Source organism: Moschus berezovskii, chromosome 15 (genome assembly GCF_049115385.1).
Source record: "Moschus berezovskii isolate FMDL1 chromosome 15, NW_MosBer_1.0, whole genome shotgun sequence".
NCBI lineage: Eukaryota > Metazoa > Chordata > Mammalia > Artiodactyla > Moschidae > Moschus > Moschus berezovskii.
In genome coordinates, this window is record NC_142474.1 from 19,801,018 (window position 1) to 19,820,701 (window position 19,684).

Sequence of the window (19,684 nt, forward strand, 5' to 3'; positions counted from 1 at the left end):
GGTGAGTTGGTTTATGTAAACTTAAAACATTTCCAGAAAGGAGACATTTTGATACCAAAGATAATATGGCTTCAAAGTCATAATAATATATTTAACATAATGCTATAAGGAATCAAACTTCTTTAGTCTTCTCAAGCGCTAAATAATGTATTGTGTAAATTTTACCTTTACATGTTACAAAATGATTCAATTCTATCCTGAGTTTCACTTGAGTCAGGTGCTGTTAGACCCAAACAGTCTAATGTTCTGCTAAGCTAGGCAGAATTACATTCAGAACTGTTTGAATTCTTTTTACACTGCTTGGATTTATTTTTATTATTCTTTTGCAAACAAATTTTAAGTTGTTGGAACTTCTTTTCTGCCAGTAACAAAGCAAAGGAAGCTGAACTTTAGGAAATTTTAAAAAGAAAAGAATAAATCACCTACACAGACTATGGGATACACAGACTATGGGAAACAAGGTCGAAATATAACAATATCATTAATAGCAACAACTGGGTTGCCATCCTATTTGCACTTTCTTTTGAGTGCTTTACATTTTATATGTAAGAAAAGGTTAAAACTCAACACTCATTAAGGTTATAAAGCCAAGTACATATGCTCACCCCATAAATGAATCTCTGGTTAAATTGCTGCATAGCTCCCTGAAGTTGACTACGCTGGAGCTGCCACTGTTCATAGTTCCGGACGGATTCCAGTGTTGGCCTCTGCCATGTTGTTGTTCTTGTGAAATGGTCAACATAATAAATACGTCCCATGTTGTCAACCCGCCGTTCCCAGCTATATCAGGATAAAAACAACTGAATTCAACAAATATTTGTGAAACAGTTAAGAACTAACTGTTTATTTTTAAGAATTAACTGTTCATTTTAGCCCTGGTACAGATTTTGTAAGATTTTACCTTGCACAACTACTTTTCAGTTACCTGAAATCTTTTATATGTACGTACTTTACAGATTTTAAAAACTTATTTACTTATTATTTTCTGGTTGCACTAGGTCTCTGTTGCTGTGTAGGTTCTCTCTAGGTGCAGAGTTGGGGCTCCTCTCCAGTTGCAAGGCGTGAGCTTCTCCTGTTGTGGAGCACGGGTTCTAAGGCGTGCGAGCTCAGTAGAGCTCAGGAGTTGCAACATGCAGGCTCAGTAGCTATGGCTTGTAGGATTCTAGAGCACAGGCTTGGTAGTTGTAGCACATGAGCTTAACTGCTCCAAAGCATGTGGAATCTTCCTGGACCAAGGATCGAACCCATATAGCCAGCACTGCAGACTCTTATCCACTATATCACCAGGGAAGACCTTTTATATATTTTTAAATAATCTATAAGCAAACTTAAAAGGAATGTATATAAAAATCTCTTTCTTAAAAGTTAAGATGTATCAGTCAGATTTCTAAAACAATGTATCTTAACTGATTAAGTCTCAAATCAGTAAGACAAAAGCTCTCATTTTCTTTGTTTGAAATGTTCTTTTCACTGCTGCAATCCTAATAGGAACAGAAACATATGTGAGAGCCAGAGAGTGCAAGTGCTTTTCATAGATGTCAGGAAAAGCACTTTTTCAAAAGAATAGAACTATTTTTGTTTTTTTTAATTGTAAAACCTCAGTCCTGGTTACCAGCCTGCCACCCCGTGCCAGTGCACGCCAGAGGGGATTGTGCCGGCCGAGACCTGGCGGGTGCCACTCGTCTCCCCCGCCATTTGGGGCCAGAATAGAACTATTTTATTTATCATTTGAAATGGATGCATAACATTCAAGTAAACATTGATAAAGTAACTTGATGTCTACCTGGCTGATAGTTTGCGGTTATGTCTATTCGTTTAATATTATCCAGAACTGGTTCTAGGACACTCCTTGTATATTCAAGTCCCTCATATAAAATGGCAACGCATTTGCATATAACACATATACTTCCTCCCATATACTTTAAATCAGGCACATCCTCCCATATACTTTAAATCATTTCTAGGTTACTAACAACACCTAATACAATGTAAATGCTAAAGAGCTGTCAATATAACATTAATGTTAGGTAAACAGCTGCCAGGGCTTGGCAAATTCAAGTTTTGTCTTTTGGGACACCCTGAAATTTTCCCCCAAATATTTCAATCTGTGCATGCAGGCCAACTGTGGTAAAATAATAAATACCTTTTATGTACTGAAAAATTTTTTCTTCCTTTGCATTACTTCTTTAGGATACATTTCCTGGAGAGGGTTACTAAGGGTATGGGTACTGCTAGTTATATATACTTTTTGTGAGAGTTGTAACTACTTTATACTACCACCAGCAACATTAAGAGGCAAAGTTCCCCTACAATCTCACCGAAACTGGATATTATATGTTAATATAACAAGCAAAATTGTACCTTTTAGGTGTGTATTTAAGGTTACTAGCAAGGCTAAATATTTTCATGTACTTAATCCTGGCTTGCCTCAAATAAAAATATTTTCTTCATTCCAATTATTTTATATGTTAAGTGATTAACACCATGTATTAATATATCCCATTTTAATATTAATATTTCTCCAAATATCTTATAATGACTTTGCAATTATGTATTAGTTTTTATAAGAACTTTACCATAAATATGATAGGGTTTATAATTCTTATTCAGTTAAAGAAAACTAATCCTATTGTATAGCAAAAACTGGTAACACTGTAAAGGAATTATCCTCCCATGAAAAAATATTCTATGATAAACCATAATGGAAAAGAATATTAAAAATAATATATATATGTATAACAGAATCACTATGCTATACAACAGGGGCTTCCCAGGTGGCTTAGTGGTAAAAAATCTGCCTGCAATGAAGGGGATCCAGGTTCGATCCCTGGATGGGGACGATCCCCTGGAGAAGGCAACCCACTCTAGTGTTCTTGCCTGGAAAATCCCGTGCACAGCAGAGCTTGGCAGGCTACAGTCCATAGGGTCGCAAAGGGTCAGACATGACTGAAGTGACTTAGAAGCATGCTGTACAATAGGAATTAATAGCACTGTAAAACAACAATATGTTAATAAAAATAAATAAGGGAGAAAGAACCCTACTCTTAAAACCCTGCAGTTTGAGCCAGGTAAAAGTTCACAAAGTAAATTTAGGGGATCTTTCTTTAGGTCACAAATGAGTGAAAATAAATGTATTTTTCATCACGGTAAATCAATTCCCAGAATCTCTTTTCAGTCTGCACCCTCATAAAGCAAAGTAGATAGAAACAAGACTGATAGAAGAAGAAAAGTAGGAAGGCAGGGAAACTCTGTATAGATGTAATCTATGCTGTGTGATGAAAGTGAAAGAGGAGAGTGAAAAAGTTGGCTTGAAGCTCAACATTCAGAAAACTAAGATCATGGCATCTGGTCCCATCACTTCATGGGAAATAGATGGGGAAACAGTGGCTGACTTTATTTTTTTGGGCTCCAAAATCACTGTGGATGCTGATTGCAGCTATGAAATTAAAAGACGCTTACTCCTTGGAAGGAAAGTTATGACCAACCTAGACAGCATAGTAAAAAGCAGAGACATAACTTTGCCAACCAAGGTCCGTCTAGTCAAGGCTATGGTTTTTCCCGTGGTCATGTATGGATGTGAGAGTTGGACTGTGAAGAAAGCTGATTGCCGAAGAATTGATGCTTTTGAACTGTGGTGCTGGAGAAGACTCTTGAGAGTCCCTTGGACTGCAAGGAGATCCAACCAAGCCATTCTAAAGGAGATCAGTCCTGGGTGTTCATTGGAAGGACTGATGCTAAAGCTGAAACTCCAACACTTTGGCCACCTCATGCGAAGAGTTGACTCACTGGAAAAGACTCTGATGCTGGGAGGGATAGGGGGCGGGAGGAGAAGGGGACGACAGAGAATGAGATGGCTGGATGGCATCACCGACTCGATGGACATGAGTTTGAGTGAATTCTGGGAGTTGGTGATGGACAGGGAGGCCTGGCGTGCTGTGTTTCGTGGGGTCTCAAAGAGTCGGACACAAATGAGCAACTGAACTGAACTGAACTGATGCTGTGTGAGTACTAAGTCGCTTCAGTCATGTCCAACTGTTTGTGATGCTATAGACTGTAGCCTGCCATTTCCTCTGTCCAGGGGATTCTTCAGGCAAGAATACTGGAGTGGGTTGCCATGCCCCTCTCCAGGGGATCCCCCTGACCTGGGACTTGAACCCATGTCTCTTATCTCTCCAGCACTGGCAGGTGGGTTCTTTACCACTAGCGCCACTTGGGAAGCCCTGTAATCTAAAGTTCTGAATACTTTTTTTTCCAATTCAGACACTTACCCAGGAGGTAGAGGTTCTGGTCTATCCCACGTTGTTCTTTTCTCAATATGATCTACATAGTAAACTCGCCCATGCTGGTCCACTCTCTGCTCCCAACTTAAACACAAAATTAAAAAGTCTGATAAGCTACATGTATGAGTTGCCTGGTTTTTTAATCCCAGAGTTGAGATAAATGAGCATTTCAGTATATAAAGCAGATACCAAAGGAATTTAGGAATAAAGTCAAGAAATGTTATCCTGAGGGTTAACAGTGGATGAGATTTCTCCTGCTTAAATATCTGCTTGAGGAGATGTCTTCTATTTCTAAAGAGGCTGAGGCAATGCACTCAGGTGACAAAATCTGTTTCAATCTGATCAGGGTATACATAGAACCTGAGTGGAAAAGAAAACTGCAAATATCATTACAAAATCTGAAGAAAGACTGAGAGCTGTTAAATGAAAGGCAAAGGACAGTTTGGGTTCTAGAAAAGTTGAAATCAAAGGATAAGACTATCAGATGTGCTCCTGCAGTCTTAATGACAAAGGCAACCTGAGTATTCTAGTTTCCTTGGTAGGTTTATCCAAAGTAAAAAAAGACAGGAATAAACCAACAGAGTTTAGAAGAACCAGTTACTTCTAAGAGATCTCACCCAGATTCTCTTCGCTAATCCCCAACACAAAGAATTTCCTAATCTGGCTTTTAAAAATGAAAATGGCCTAACTACCCAGACAAATAATATAGTCTCTTTAGCAATTAAAATCATCATGTTGAGTTTCTTAATTTGTCAGCTAGTTAATTTTGATTAGCATTCTGAACTGCCATAATGTATCTATGTATAACTATTACAGCATTATTAATTTTAAAAATAATAAGGAGAGATTTACATGAGACTGAGTTGCAATTTTTCAGTTTCCTAAATTCAACTCTGCCATGACTTTACAGTGGCAAAGAAATAAAATTTAAGTGATATTTTCCCTTCAAAGAAAAGGCAACCTGAATTAGGCAACTATTTTATTACTTGGCCTTGGTAAGTTCCTAAGGCTCAGTCCTTTAAAAAAAAATTTTTTTTTTTCTTCCAGTTGGCTTTAAAATGAGGGAGTAATTTCAAATATGGCAAGCTTTTTGTTCAGTTTGACTCTAGACTTCCCAACACACATGCATAACCACAGTGATATTTTTTAAAAGAATGGAATTCAGTACTATTTTCCTTATTAGTAAGTTTATGCAGAAGCCTAACGAAAACAAATGTTAACCAAAAACAATTACTCACCCAGGTGGGAGGGGAGCTTGAGGTACAGGATTTAATGGTCTAGGGCCTGCACCTCCAGATATAGTAAGAGGAATTATTAATCCAGATGTTGCTCCTTCAGATGTACTTGAATTTGTATTTGTTGGTGGCAGAGAGCCTGTACTAGAGCCATCACTTTCAGAAGTGGTAGATGGTGAGCCATTGACAGATGCTTTAAGATTTGAGGAAAACAGAAAAACAATTTTTAGAAATTTAAAATCAGGATAGAATTTTAAATAAAAAGGTAGACGATAGATGTTTCTATTTTTAACATCTAACTATACATGTTTCTATTTTTACTACATGAAATGTTGACTTGCATGATTTTTGCTTTAAAAATCCAAATATCATTTACATTTGTTAGGTTATTTGCCAATTACTGATTGTCTTTTTTAAAAGGATATAAGAATAAGCAAACAGATCCTTGACTCTATGAAATGCTTATGTCAACACAGGTATAAACACGGAGAAAAAGGTGCAATCTTATCTGTACTGCCTATACTTTTTATAGTACACGTGTGATTTCTGTCCCCCTCCTGCTTTTGGGCACACTTAGGATCTCAGTTTCCTAAACCCAGGCCACAACGGTGAAAGCCCCGAATCCTAACTACTAGGCCACCAGGGAACTCACAGCACACACATGATTTTCATTCTCAGTAGAGCATCTGCCTCAACCCTGGCAGAAAAACTTAGAGAACAGGCCATATCTTAATTAACTATAGAAAGATTATTCTTGGACAAAAAATTAAATGTAAAAAGTCAGACTGAAAATCAACCTACCACTGTCTCTTAACACTTACCTGAGGATCAATTCCCAAATAGAATTTTATAACCAACAATACTGAGATCTATATCCCTAGTGTATGGCTGGAATACATACCTGGTCTACGTGGGGTAGGTGGAGGTGGTCGTGAAGGTCTTGGAGGCCTAGAAGGTTTAAAACCGCCATTTGAGAGTGATGGAGAATTATTCCCATTGATCCTCCTATTTTCACCAGACCCTGCATCCTCCGGGTCATCTGATCCACTTGCGTTCGCTCTGGGTAAAAAGGCAGGGAAGGGAATAAGAATGCTCTTTAAATTTAACGGAAAACCACAACTTTTAGGAGCTTGACAAAAGCTTCCGAATTTCTGGCAAGGCCTACCAAATACATAAACAGCTCTTATGGCAGATGTACATACAGCTTCTCAGAGCACATCTAGAAATAGAGCAAGGAGTTACTCAAGGGTACAGAAATAGTTGGGACTATTCAGAACTGTAAGGTATGCTGGTTCAGATTTCAAATAATTCAGAGGCCCTGCATAAGCAGAAACAGAGTCAAATTCTCACAATTCCAAATGACTTAGAAAGGGCACTATTTTATCACAACCACAGATAATTTTGTCGTCATTTTCTTGGTTTTCATTAGCTCTTTAATATTTAGGTCTGGAACAAGGCTGACTGTTCCACAGCAGGAGAAGGAAGTACACTTACTCCTGAGAGCTAGGTGCTCTCCTTCTACCCCAGAAAATAGTATACAAAATGTTCCAAGTGATCTAGAAGAGAGGTGTCCACAAACGTTTTTTAAAAGGAACTAGCATTTCTTCAGAGCAATGTCTTCAGTTGGAGAGAAAGAAAGGGGGAAGAACACTAACAGGAATGTCAAATACAAAGTTACTACTATTAGTTAAATATAGCCAATTCCTTTTCCCAGGGAAATCATTGATCACAAGGCAGACCATGAATTAGCTACTTCATACCCTGGATCTCACAGCAATCCTGAATAAAATTTAATATAATCAAGAAACCAAAAAAGAGGCAGTACCATGTATTAAGTCATCTTCACATTATGGTCCCCAGAAATCAAAGTATGATATTTGGACCAGAGGTAAGCACAATTCACAGGAGCCTGTTAGAAACACACAATCTTGGACTTCACTCCTGATGCCCTATATCAGACAGTGTTTTAACAAAATCTCCGGATGATCTGTGTGAACAGTAGGGCATGACACATACTGCTGTGGGCGTTCCTCAAATGCTTATTCTGAATAAAGGGGAAAGTTCAGTAACAGGCAGTCAGCAACTGATTGGTGCCGACTGTCTGCAGGAAGACCAAGCAACCTCAGAACATGAAGAGAATGCAGAAGAGTCAGCTCTGACACTGCTTCCCTTCCCCTAGGTGATGAGTCTTAAACTCCTTTTGAGTTGTACACCTTTTTGAGACTCAGTATTACACTACTTTAAGATGGGAATGGATGAATTTAATTTAGATGACCATTGTATCTACTAACGTGGGCAAGAATCCCTTAGAAGAAATGAAGTAGCCCTCAAAGTCAACAAGAGTTCAAAATGCAGTACTTGAGTGCAATCTCTGAAACGACAGAACAATCTTGGTTCATTTTCAAGACAAACCATTCAATAACACAGTAATCCAAGTCTATGCCCCAACCACTAATGCCAAAGAAGTTGAACGGTTCTATGAAGACCTACAAGACTTCACAGAACTAACACTAAAAAAAGACATCCTTTTTATCATATCGTAGGGTAATAGAATGCAAAAGTAGGAACTTAAAGAGATACCCGGAGTAACAAGCAAATTTGGCCTTAGAGTACAAAATGAAGCAAGGCAAAGGCTAACAGCATTTTGCTGAGAGAATGCACTAGTCAGAGCAAACAACCTCTTCCAACAACACAAGAGATGACTCTACATGTGGACATCACCAGATGGTCAATACCAAAATCAGACTGATCATATTCCTTGCAGCCAAAGATGGAGAAGCTCTATACAGTCAGCAAAACAAGACTGGTAGCTGACTGTGGCTCAGATCATGAATGCCTTATTGCAAAATTCAGACTTAAATTGAAGAAAATAGGGAAAACCACTAGACCATTCAAGTATGACCTAAATCAACTCCCTTATGATTATACACTGGAAATGACAAATAGATTCATGGGAGTAAATCTGATAGAGTACCTGAAGAACTGTGGACAGAGGTTTGTGACATTGTACAGGAAGCAGTGATCAAGACCATCTCACCAAGAAAAAGAAATGCAAAAAGACAAAATGCTTCTCTGAGAAGGCCTTATAAATAGCTGAGAAAAGAGAAGCTAAAGGCAAAGGAGAAAAGGAAAGATACACCCATCTGAATGCAGAGTTCCAAAGAATAGCAAGGAGAGATAAGAAAGCCTTCCTCAGCGATCAATGCAAAGAAATAGAGGAAAATAATAGAATGGGAAAGACTAGAGAACTTTTCAAGAAAATTAGAGATACCAAGGGAACATTTCAAGCAAAGATGGGCACAATAAAGGACAGAAGTGGTATGGACCTAACAGAAGCAGAAGACATTAAGAAAAGGTGGCAAGAATGCACAGAAGAACTACACAAAAAAGATCTTAATGACCAGGAAAACCAATATGGTGTGATAGCTCACCTAGAGACAGACATCCTGGAATGCGAAGTTAATGGGCCTTAGGAAGCATCACTACGAACAAAGATGGTGGATGTGATGGAATTCCAGTTGAGCTATTTGAAACTAAAAGATGATGCTGTTAAAGTGTTGCACGCACTCTATCAGCAAATTTGGAAAGCTCAGCAGTAGCCACAGGACTGAAAAAGGTCAGTTTTCCTTCCAATTCCAAAGAAGGGCAACACCAAAGAATGTTCAAACTACTGCACAACTGCATTCATTTCACATGCTAGCAAGATAATGCTCAAAATCCTTCTAGCTAGGTTTCAACGATACATGAACCAAGAACTTCCAGATATATAAGCTCGATTTAGAAAAGGCAGAGGAACCAGAGATCAAATTGCCAACATCCACTGGATCATGGAAAAAGCAAGGGAATTTCAGAAAAACATCTAATTCTGCTTCACTGACTATCCTAAAGTCTCTGACTGTGTGGATCACAACAAACTGGAAAATTCCTAACGAGATGGGAATACCAGACCACCTTACTGCCTCCTGAGAAATCTGTATGCAGGTCAAGAAGCATCAATTTGAACTGAACATGGAACAAAAGACTGGTTCAAAATTGGGAAAGGAGTATGTCAAGGCTGGATATTGTCACCCTGCTCATTTAACTTATATACAGAGTACATCAAGTGAAATGCTGGGCTGGATGAAGCACAGGCTGGAATCAAGATTGCCGGGAGAAATATCAATAACCTCAGATATGCAGATGACACCACCCTTATGGCAGAAAGTGAAGAGGAACTAAAGGGCCTCTTGAAGAAGGTGAAAGAGGAGAGTGAAAAGGTTGGCTTCAAACTCAACATTCAAAAAACTAAGATCATGGCATCTGCTCCCATCACTTCATGGCAAATAAGATAGGGAAACAGTGGAAACAGTGACAGACTTTATTTTCTTGGTCTCCAAAATCAGTACAGATGGTAACTGCAGCCATGAAATTAAAAGACATTTGCTCCCTGGAAGAAAAGCTATGACAAACGTAGACAGCATATTAAAAATCAGAGACATTACTTTGGTGACAAAGTTATGTATAGTCGAAGCTATGGTTTTTCCAGTAGTCATATATGGATGTGAGAATTTCACCATAAAGAAGGCTGAACACCAAAGAATTGATGCTTTCGAACTGTGGTGCTGGAGAAGACTCTTAAGAGTCCCTTAGACTGAGAGGAGATCCAATCAGTAGATCCTAAAGGAAATCAACCCTGATGTTCATTGGAAGGACTGATGCTGAAACTAAAATATTTTGGCCACCTGATGTGAAGAGCTGACTTACTGGAAAAAGACTCTGATGATGGAAAGATTGAGGGCAGGAGAAGGGGAAGATGAGATGATTGAATGGCATCACAAACTCAATGGACATGAGCTTGAGCAAACTCTGATAGTGAAGGACAGAGAAGCCTGGTATGCTGCAATCCATGGGGTCGCAGAGAGTTGAACACAACTGAGTGACTGAACAACAATATACTATACAAAACTGTCAGTGTGAACTTATCACCATTATCTGAAAAGCAATTAGCTACAAATTAAGTGCTACCATGGCTTTGCTCTCTGCTTCAGTCCTACAAGCCTGTTTCTCTCACCATACATATTTACTTGATCTATTAGTATATGTAAGTTTAGATGTTTATGAACAAGATAAAGAACCCTGAGAACCCAGACGCTAACACAATAAGGTCATAATATACAAATCAATGATTAACAGTCAAGAAGGCACTTTGAAAAACAAAATGTTGAACACTAAGCATCAGTCACCTTGGTAATTCATAAAAGTGACAGAAGACAACACTGAGAAATACAAAATATCCAGATATGCTATGGAGGAAAGGAGACCAACAGGACTAGGTTGATGATACATGCAAACTTGATTTAAACAAAAAGGTAGAAGAAACTAAAGCTGTTTAGTAAACTTCTTAAATGTCTGGCGGGGGGGAGGTTTTTGCCTTTTTCACTGGACACATGCCCAAGTGATGAAGTCTGCAAACAAAAGCAAAGGGTTCACTACCATGATTCCTGTATAGCAACATTTAAACAGCATATGACAGTTTACAAAATGTTTTTAAACCCATCATCTAAGAGGTATGCTCTCTGGAAAACGCTAATGCAAAGGAATTCATGCTTAACACAAACACATGCTCAAAGATCAGTCTGGCAATCTCATAAACCCAGAAGATATTGTTCCTCAAGTTATTTGTGACAATGATTCACTTGGGAAAACTTAAAGCATTAATTAAATAAATGGCATGAAGCCAGGGCTCTAGCAATGCCTTTGCAAGAAATTCACAGCTGTCTAGAGTGGCTTCATAAAGTATTTTAAGAAAGATTCACAAAAATGAAATAGAATGGCATAACAGAACCTTTCCATACACTACAAAACTGTATCACATTCTCTCAAATGTAAAAGTATGGGTTTATTATGCAAAAGAGGACCAAAGAACACTGAAATATTAAAACATCTTTATGAGGGACATTTCATGACTTCAAAAAAAACTTAAAAAAACTAAAAAGAAACACAAAAACATAGGATGTCTTCCAGTCTACAGAGATAGTTATTAATTTTTAAAACCTTTTCTACCTTTAATCACAGTGAGAAAATTAGAGCCCAGCTTTCCTGGCAAAGTAAACAGTTCAACAATGACCTTAGGATTCTAAACTTTCCTACCTTTGGGAAAGTGCAATCTATTCACTTTCTATAAGCTGAAGAACTATTTGGGTACCTCTGGCCTACACTACAGAACAGCAGTCATATAAGCTAAGGCTCCTGAATTTTCTATGAATATTTACTTTTTTACCTAGAGCTCTGAAATTTGTCACATTTTTATATCAATTTGAACTTGAAGTTTTGACGAAAATGAAATTTATTCATTCTCCCTTGTTTCTTTCTGCATTCTGTGATATGTAATAAGTGAACTCTTACCTCGTTTCATCCTTGGGTCTGGAGCCATCATCATTCTGTGAAGCACCTTTAACAACATTAAAAATTAGAAAATGAATTTCAAGAAAACATATGCACCTTTTACCTAAAGATGCTTTGTAAACAAAACCTTTTATTGTATCTTTCTAGTAAAAAACATTGGGTTCGATCCCTGGGTTGGGAAGATAATCCTGAAGGAGGGCATGGCAACCCATTCCAGTATTCTTGCCAAGAAAATCCCATGGTCAGAGGAGCCTGGCAGCCTATGGTCCATGATGTCGTGAAGCATTAGAGATGACTGAAGAGACTGAGCATGCATGTAGTAAAGAACATGCTGGAATGGAGTTAAAAGTCCAACATGATATTTAAAAGGAAAATAAGATAAACGTTCACGTAACTGAGAAGTTTTATCAAAATTGTGCAAATGATTATTTTGTATAAGAGATGGTAATGAGTCAAGGTATATTACTCATGTGCTACTTCTGCCTTGTTTCAAATGTCTTATTTAGTTAGGTAGTTAGCTGCACCAGGTCTTAGTTGCAGTACATGGGAACTTTGAAGATTTTCGTTGTGGCATTAAGGATCTCTAGTTGTGGCATACAAACTTAGTTGTGGCTTTGTTGCCCTGTGGTATGTGGGATATAGTTCCCTGAGCAAGGATCAAACCTGGGGCCTCCTCTACTGGGAGTGCGGAGTATTAGCCACTGAACCACCAGAGAAGTCCCCATTTGCTTGATTCTAATTCAAATGTATTTTAGTCATCTTTTGTATTCCAACTACCTCCCCCTAAAAGTGCTGATTATCAGCAGGATAATGGTAAGATTTTGAAAATAGAAAAATCAGTAATATCTCTCTTATGCAAAGGCCTTGAAAATAGCTTCGAGAATAGGAAAGGCACAAATGGATCTCAAAGTGGCCAAAACAAATGCTACAACAGTCATATTTTCTTCAAGTTTTGTTCATGAAATATCCTTAGGATTCAGTAAGGAACTGTGATAGAGAGGGGGAGTACTACAGGTAGGCACACAGACTGCAGCAAAAGTAGTACACAGAGAAGTTTAAAAACTATAAAATGCAAAAAGAACAAGTTTAACAGCCTAGGTCCACTGAGTTAAAGAACAACAGTCCCTGCACACAGTCCCTACTTTCAAAGAGTGATATCATCACTGTACTACTCCAATGAAGTAATGGATTACTTCATTAAAAAGATGCTGAGTCACCACTATATTATTACTATATCATACTCAGCAAGGTGGGCAAGTGTCTCAAGGTTTTATTTTAAAAAATGGTACAGGTGGATAGATAAAATGTGGTACATCTATACAATTTAAAACTATGCAGTAATAAAAAGCAACAGACTACTGAAACATGCTACATCACTGATAAACCCGAAATGACATTATCTATGCTAAGTGAAAGAAGCCTGACACAAAGACTACCTATTGTTATGATTCCATTTATATGACTGTGTCAACTCTGAACCAGTATAACCAATTCAGACATTTCTTTCTACCCTCATTAACCCCAAAGAACCAATCTGGAAGATATAACCAGGACTACCGTGAAGGTTCCGCTATTAAAAAAAGGTCATGAATTAGAAAGGAAATAGGAAGTCTTCCAAAGTAGAAACAGAAGTATAACGGCACCTGATAACTGCAAAATGCTTCATAATGCAGTTTCTAGGTAAACAGAAAGATCTCCGTCAGACTAATCAAGGAAACCATTAATCTGCACTTTGTCTCAAAAAATCTGTGTTCCAGGTGAAAATACACTTATTAGCAAATAAGGGATGGAAATATCTAAAGGAAATCCACTGAGAGGTGGTTTCATTAAGCATGCTAGCTGCGCAGGGACTAACTCAGGTACCAAACTTCTTTTAACTGTATCTCATCTGTATTCCCTTTAGCACTAGGTAAACCATAAACTGTAAAATACATCAACATAAAACAAAATGGTTTTGTCATTACTATAACTCAAAGACAGCTCAGTAAATGTAGCCTACAAAAATGGAAGAGGAATGGCAAATGATGCCAGCTTGTACTGGCTTGTCTGGTACAGTACTAAGGATTTTGAGTCAAATTTAAACTAAATCAGATACTGCTACAGACAGTAAATTATGTCTGCCACTGATACTAAGACTGTGTAGCATCAACTGTGCCACATTAACTGCCACTGTTGGCCTACAGAATGGCTACTTTATAAATCAATTCATCACTCTCAGAGACAACTGTGATTTGGCTTTTATTTGGCTAGCTTTTCAAGTCTTAGTTCCTAATAGAAACAATGTACTAAAAGTTTAAAATGAAAAATGTCTCTTTATAAAATGGAAATAGAATAATTTCTTTATGTGAAAAAGAATGGCAATAATTACAACATACTTTACAGTGGCTAGTTTAAGAAGAAAAGACCCTATATATTTCCTTGGTGATCCAGTGGCTAAGACTCTGTGCTCCCAATGCAGGGTGCCTGGGGTTCAATTGCTAGTTAGGGGAACTAGATCCCACATGCCACAACTGAAGATTCTGCATGCCACTATGAAGATTGAAGATCCTGTGTGCTGCAGCTGGTACTCAGCACAGCCATATAAATAAAAATGAATTTTTTTTTTAAAGTGATTACTTACTTTCTGAACATGCAGTTTCACCATTGGCAACAACTTCAGACTCTAGTTGCAGCCCATCAAGACAGACTGACAAATCTCCTATTGTCTCTGTTGGTTCTTTGTCACCTACAAGCTGTAAAGTCACAACTACTTCCTCAACTGGAAGAGAATAAAATTACAGAAAATGGTCACTTTTTTAAAAGTCATAACTGTTAAAAACTGTCAGAAAATTTACATTTATATGTACACATATTGTTTTAATACACTTCACCCAAGGTTTCAGGCCTTTTCATGCCAAAAACATTTAAAAAATAGAACAAAATTTCCTAGTGCTTAATATCCACAATGTAAGATACTAAATGGGGCTTCCCAGGCGGCTCAGTGAGTGGTAAAGAATCCGCCTGCCACTACAGGAGACTGAGTTTGATCCCTGCATCGGGAATATCCCCTGGAAAAGGAAATGGCAACTCAGTCCGGTATTCTTTCCTGGGAAATCCCACAGAGAGAGGAGCTAGGCAGGCTATAGTCCACGGGATCACAAGAGAGTTGGACACAGCTTAGTAACTAAACAACAAACAAAAACACTAAATAGCTCAATCATCTCACTTATTATATTCATTCTCTTCTTCAAAATAAGCCATTAGGACAACTGAGACTACACAGCAAGGTATGTCTGAATTAAATGGAGTGAAAACATAATTTAAGAATGAATTTTTGTCTTATAAATCCTAAATGAGAAATAAAATTCTTAGAAGTATGCTTTAGATACTCAAGGGATTAAAAGTCTGTTTTAAAATCATGATATTTTAATTAAAATAAGCATGTTGCAAGTTTTTATGTATCTATAGATATCAAAAAATATATATACACATATAAATAAAACCATCTAAAATAAAATCATCTCTGCTTTATTTCTTTTCCATAATTGAGTATAACCTTCAATAAATATCTATCTACTAAATACTTATTTAAAATACTGGATCCAAAATGAATGGCCAAACCAGATATTAAGAAATAATTAAATAGTTCAAGCTTTATCTCTTTATTAATGTTACAACCATGTAAACGTAAAAACAAATAGTGAACAGTCATTTTCTCCACATTTGGCACATGAATTTCTTGCAAAATAGCAAAAGCTGAGTTTATTCTTATTTTCACATACATACGTTTCATATTGTTTGACTTTAATGTTTCATAGATATCCAATCCAGCAGTTCCCAACAAAACATCAGATTTCAGTGTCTGGTGACTCCACACACGAAAATGTAATTTACTCACAGGGGTGACAATACTACAAATGGAAAAAAAAAAAAAAAGGTGAAAAAAGTACTTCCTTTAATATCACAATGGAATTCTAAATAAATTACAATTAAAATCTCACCGCATATCTTACAGTTTATAACCAATATTGCCTGTATTCTATAATCTTACAAAAAACATATCTGAATGCTACAGGTTTGCACGGTCATCTTCACGCAATGCTGACCTATAGGGACGATTACATGTATGTATTATCAACAAAAGTAAAAGTGCTCATCATGCTACAAACTGTTGAAAAATAATTTTACTTTAGTAATACAAACAGCTGAAGCTCCAATCTTTGGCCACCTGGTGCGAAGAACTGACTCATTAGAAAAGACCCTGATACTACTGGGAAAGATTGAAGGCAGGAGGAGAAGGGGACAACAGAGGATGAGATGGTTGGATAACATCACCAATGCGATGGATGGGAGTTTAAGCAAGCTCTGGGAGTTGGTGATAGGCAGGGAGGCCTGGCGTGCTATTCATAGGGTCACAAAGAGTCAGACACGACAGAGAGACTGAAAAGAACTGAGTACAAAAAAGTGATTTATACAAAAAATTAAATTCTTATTTTATGTCAGGTAGTGTGCTAAGCTTAGGATTATTTCATTTAACCTTCACAGTAACCCTGAGGTGAGAATACCACTTTCATCTTCACATACACAAGCTGATATCCAGAGAGAATAAGCAAATTGCCAAATATCACATAGCCAGTTGGTGACGGACTGTAATCTGAACAAAAATCTGTCATTAAAATTTGTATTAAGAATGTTCTCAGTCAGCTACTTAAGGATTTCAGGATTATATTACCCGATGCTTCACACTGCTAGAGGCAAAGTGTCCAGGACAACTGTCAAATAAGGTCATACCTTGCTAAATGCCAAAACAGAATAGAAATTTGAATTTGCAATAAGCTATATAAACACTATTTCAATTAGAAAAACAGGACACTATATAACCTATGATAGTCCTATGGTTCAAAGCTGTAAGACTTTCCTGACCAGGGACAGAACTCATGCCCCGTGCAGTGGGAGTGCAGAGTCCTAACCACTAGACCACCAAGGAATTCCCAGTGGCAGATATTACAACCAAACTAAGAAACTTTCACCTAATCATTGCCCCTTTATGGTACAGTGTATTCATTCTCTTTCAAAACTTTCAGACGTTACTTTCAGGAGAACATATATTAAATATTAAGAGAACATTTCTCTGTTAGTCATCTGGGTAATCACAACGGGGATGGAATAAAAGTTAATAAATTTAATTTTAGTTTGAAAGATAAACTCTGCCATCAAAGATGGTCTACTCTAAATTATTTCAATTCAATTCTTAAGACAAGTATGGAAAGCATGCTACCTAACAATGGAGGCTGTGTTAAAATTGTAGGCCAATCTCCTGTAACTTAAAAATTCAGAAGAACTTGAACTAAGTGTTCCCCTCCAAATATCCAGGCTGCAGAGCACTACCATATAGAGCTACAAGGAGAGCTTTTTTCCTTAACTTTTAAACCACTAAGTTCATGTTGCTATCAGCTCAAGAGCCTGAAAGTATATTTATAGTAAGCACAGATAGCAGTTGGTAGAAAATAGAGGAGTATTCAGCCTATTATTCTGAACATCTCCAGTCATTTATTGGAGCCTGTGGTCTTTTGAAGATTTGTGTGTTTTTTTTTAAATGTTACTCACACACTGTTTTCAGTTCAGTTCTAGACCAAATCTCTAAAGGGGCACTAATTAAAAATGAAGTCTAAGAAACATTAATGTTGAAATAAATACAGATGAGAAACATTAGAATGATACTTCTGAAAATAAGTCTCAAGATGACTTTGGAAAATTCTTAAGTTTCATTTGCTCAAAATCATTAAGTACAACAAGATGCCCTAGAACTTCAAAAATCCATGTTAAAGATTACTGTAGGTATATCCAATTTGTTTTGTCATTTATTAGAAATATTGTTCACAGAGGCAAGTATCATGTGAAGAGAAGAGCTTATCATTTCAGGTGTTTCATCTCACCATTTAAAAATAAAACGTTTTTAGTCACAGGTTTGTTTTTCTAAGAGAAAAAAACGAAGAATTTCAAATGTTAGGGAATGAAAGCAATTTGTCTACATTTGATAAAATAACAACTGGTTATATTTTGAACTATGCTTTAATATAAAACATACTGTATTATTTTTAAAATACACTGTATTATTTTAAAATCTATTTGTTGATAAATCATACATTTTCCTACATTTTAATAGAAAAAGTTTAAAAATTAACCTATAATTCCCTTCAACCTATTATGCTTTTCTTACCAACATTTAGGGCTTTGTCAGTTAGTGCTGAAATTGAGCTATATCCTACTTCTATGAATTTAAATGACAGATAAAAACACCAACGCACAGACATATGCACAGGAATGTATACTGCACTGTCTAACAGCACAACATTAGAAACCAACTGAATAGGGAACTAGTAAAATTAATCACAGTCCATCCATATTAAACAGTATTATATAGTTATATTAGGGTTGTTAGACCTGTACGTACTCAGAAAAAAAGGATGCATGTTTAATATAAAAATAGAGTGATAGAACAAAATGTATAATTTTTTTAAAGAAAAAAATAGTGGGCAGGTTTTGTGCGAGCACTGTAATTTTAAAAAACACAAAATTTAAATTTTAAAAAACACAAAATTAAATTTTAAAACTAAAATTTAAAATAAAAATTAAATAAGAAAAAATGAAGTGAGTTCCTGATATCCCTCTATTTCCAACCTAAACTAAAGAAAGAGCTGCTAATATTTCTGGGCCCATAACCCTGGGATCTCTCAGCTACTATTTAGTGGCAACAGAGATACCATCAACAACTAAACGAGAATGTAATGAAAAGGAGAAACTAGGAAAACAAATAATTAAAGAGAAACGAGACTAAAAGAACAAGGTGGGTAAAATTAAGAGGGAGGAGGAACCAAAAAAAAGTGAAAAACTTTCTAAAAGCTACATTTCTGCTGACCTATTAAACAAAATATACCACAGAAAATACTTTCAAACCTACACTGTAAGAGGCTGCTTCCATTTGGGACTGTTTGTATTGTTGCATTTTTCTGTCTTCTTTGACTGTCCATCTACTGTGACTTCCACATAAGGACTTGGCCCAAACCAATTCTTTTTATTTTCTTTAAGCTTTGCTGAAATAACTAAATAAAAGAGAAAATATTTCAGTATTAGAGATGTTAGTTCATCCTTCAAATCAATTTAATTTCATAAAGATTAAACAGAGCATTATTTTTACTCAAGAGAAGCAAAGCAGTTTGCTCTAAAATATTCACAAATTTTATTCACGTATGACCTGTGTATTTCTTACCATCTTATTAAAAAATATAGGACTTCCTCACACCATCCACCCAAATTCCCATCAGCAGTATCAACAGTCCCAGAAATCTTGAAGTCAATTAAAAAGTACATTGACAAACTTGGTAAACAAATATGTGAATGCCTACCATCTATCAGATATTATTGCTCTAAACTCTACAGAACAGTTTATAATTAGAGACAAGTCCCTGTGATGAAAAACAGCCTAAGGTGACAGAATATGAGTTGGTAGTAAAGAAGTTTTCTAAGGATACGGTACTTTTAAGCAACCATCTAAATGACAAAGAGCTATCCATGTCAAGATCAAAGGTAGGAAGAAGGGAATGTTAAGAAAGAGGTACAAAAGCTTTGATCTAAGAAAAGTTGAGCCAACAGAGAAAAATGGTAACTAAGGTGATATCACACTTGGCTTTGCAAGCCAAGACAAGGAATTTGGATTTTATTCTAAGCATGCTAGAAAGTCACTGAAGGAAGAGTTACAAACAAAGATTATGTCTAGCATCTCATGTATCTCTCATTACCTTAGCA

At 36.7% G+C, this 19,684-nt stretch overlaps 1 protein-coding gene across 1 annotated transcript in view; it reads right to left on the reverse strand.

Annotated features, from left to right (window-relative positions):
* The window catches only part of ITCH (itchy E3 ubiquitin protein ligase), a 96,861-nt gene that overhangs the window by 41,216 nt on the left and 35,961 nt on the right, over nt 1-19,684 (reverse strand). The window contains exons 4-11 of the mRNA XM_055435897.2: nt 18,840-18,981; nt 15,665-15,789; nt 14,520-14,657; nt 11,900-11,945; nt 6,417-6,574; nt 5,519-5,708; nt 4,269-4,364; nt 606-780 (exon numbers count right to left, since the gene is read on the reverse strand). Of these exons, the coding sequence (XP_055291872.1) occupies nt 606-780; nt 4,269-4,364; nt 5,519-5,708; nt 6,417-6,574; nt 11,900-11,945; nt 14,520-14,657; nt 15,665-15,789; nt 18,840-18,981 (1,070 nt within the window). The remainder of the gene's footprint in view (nt 1-605; nt 781-4,268; nt 4,365-5,518; nt 5,709-6,416; nt 6,575-11,899; nt 11,946-14,519; nt 14,658-15,664; nt 15,790-18,839; nt 18,982-19,684) is intronic.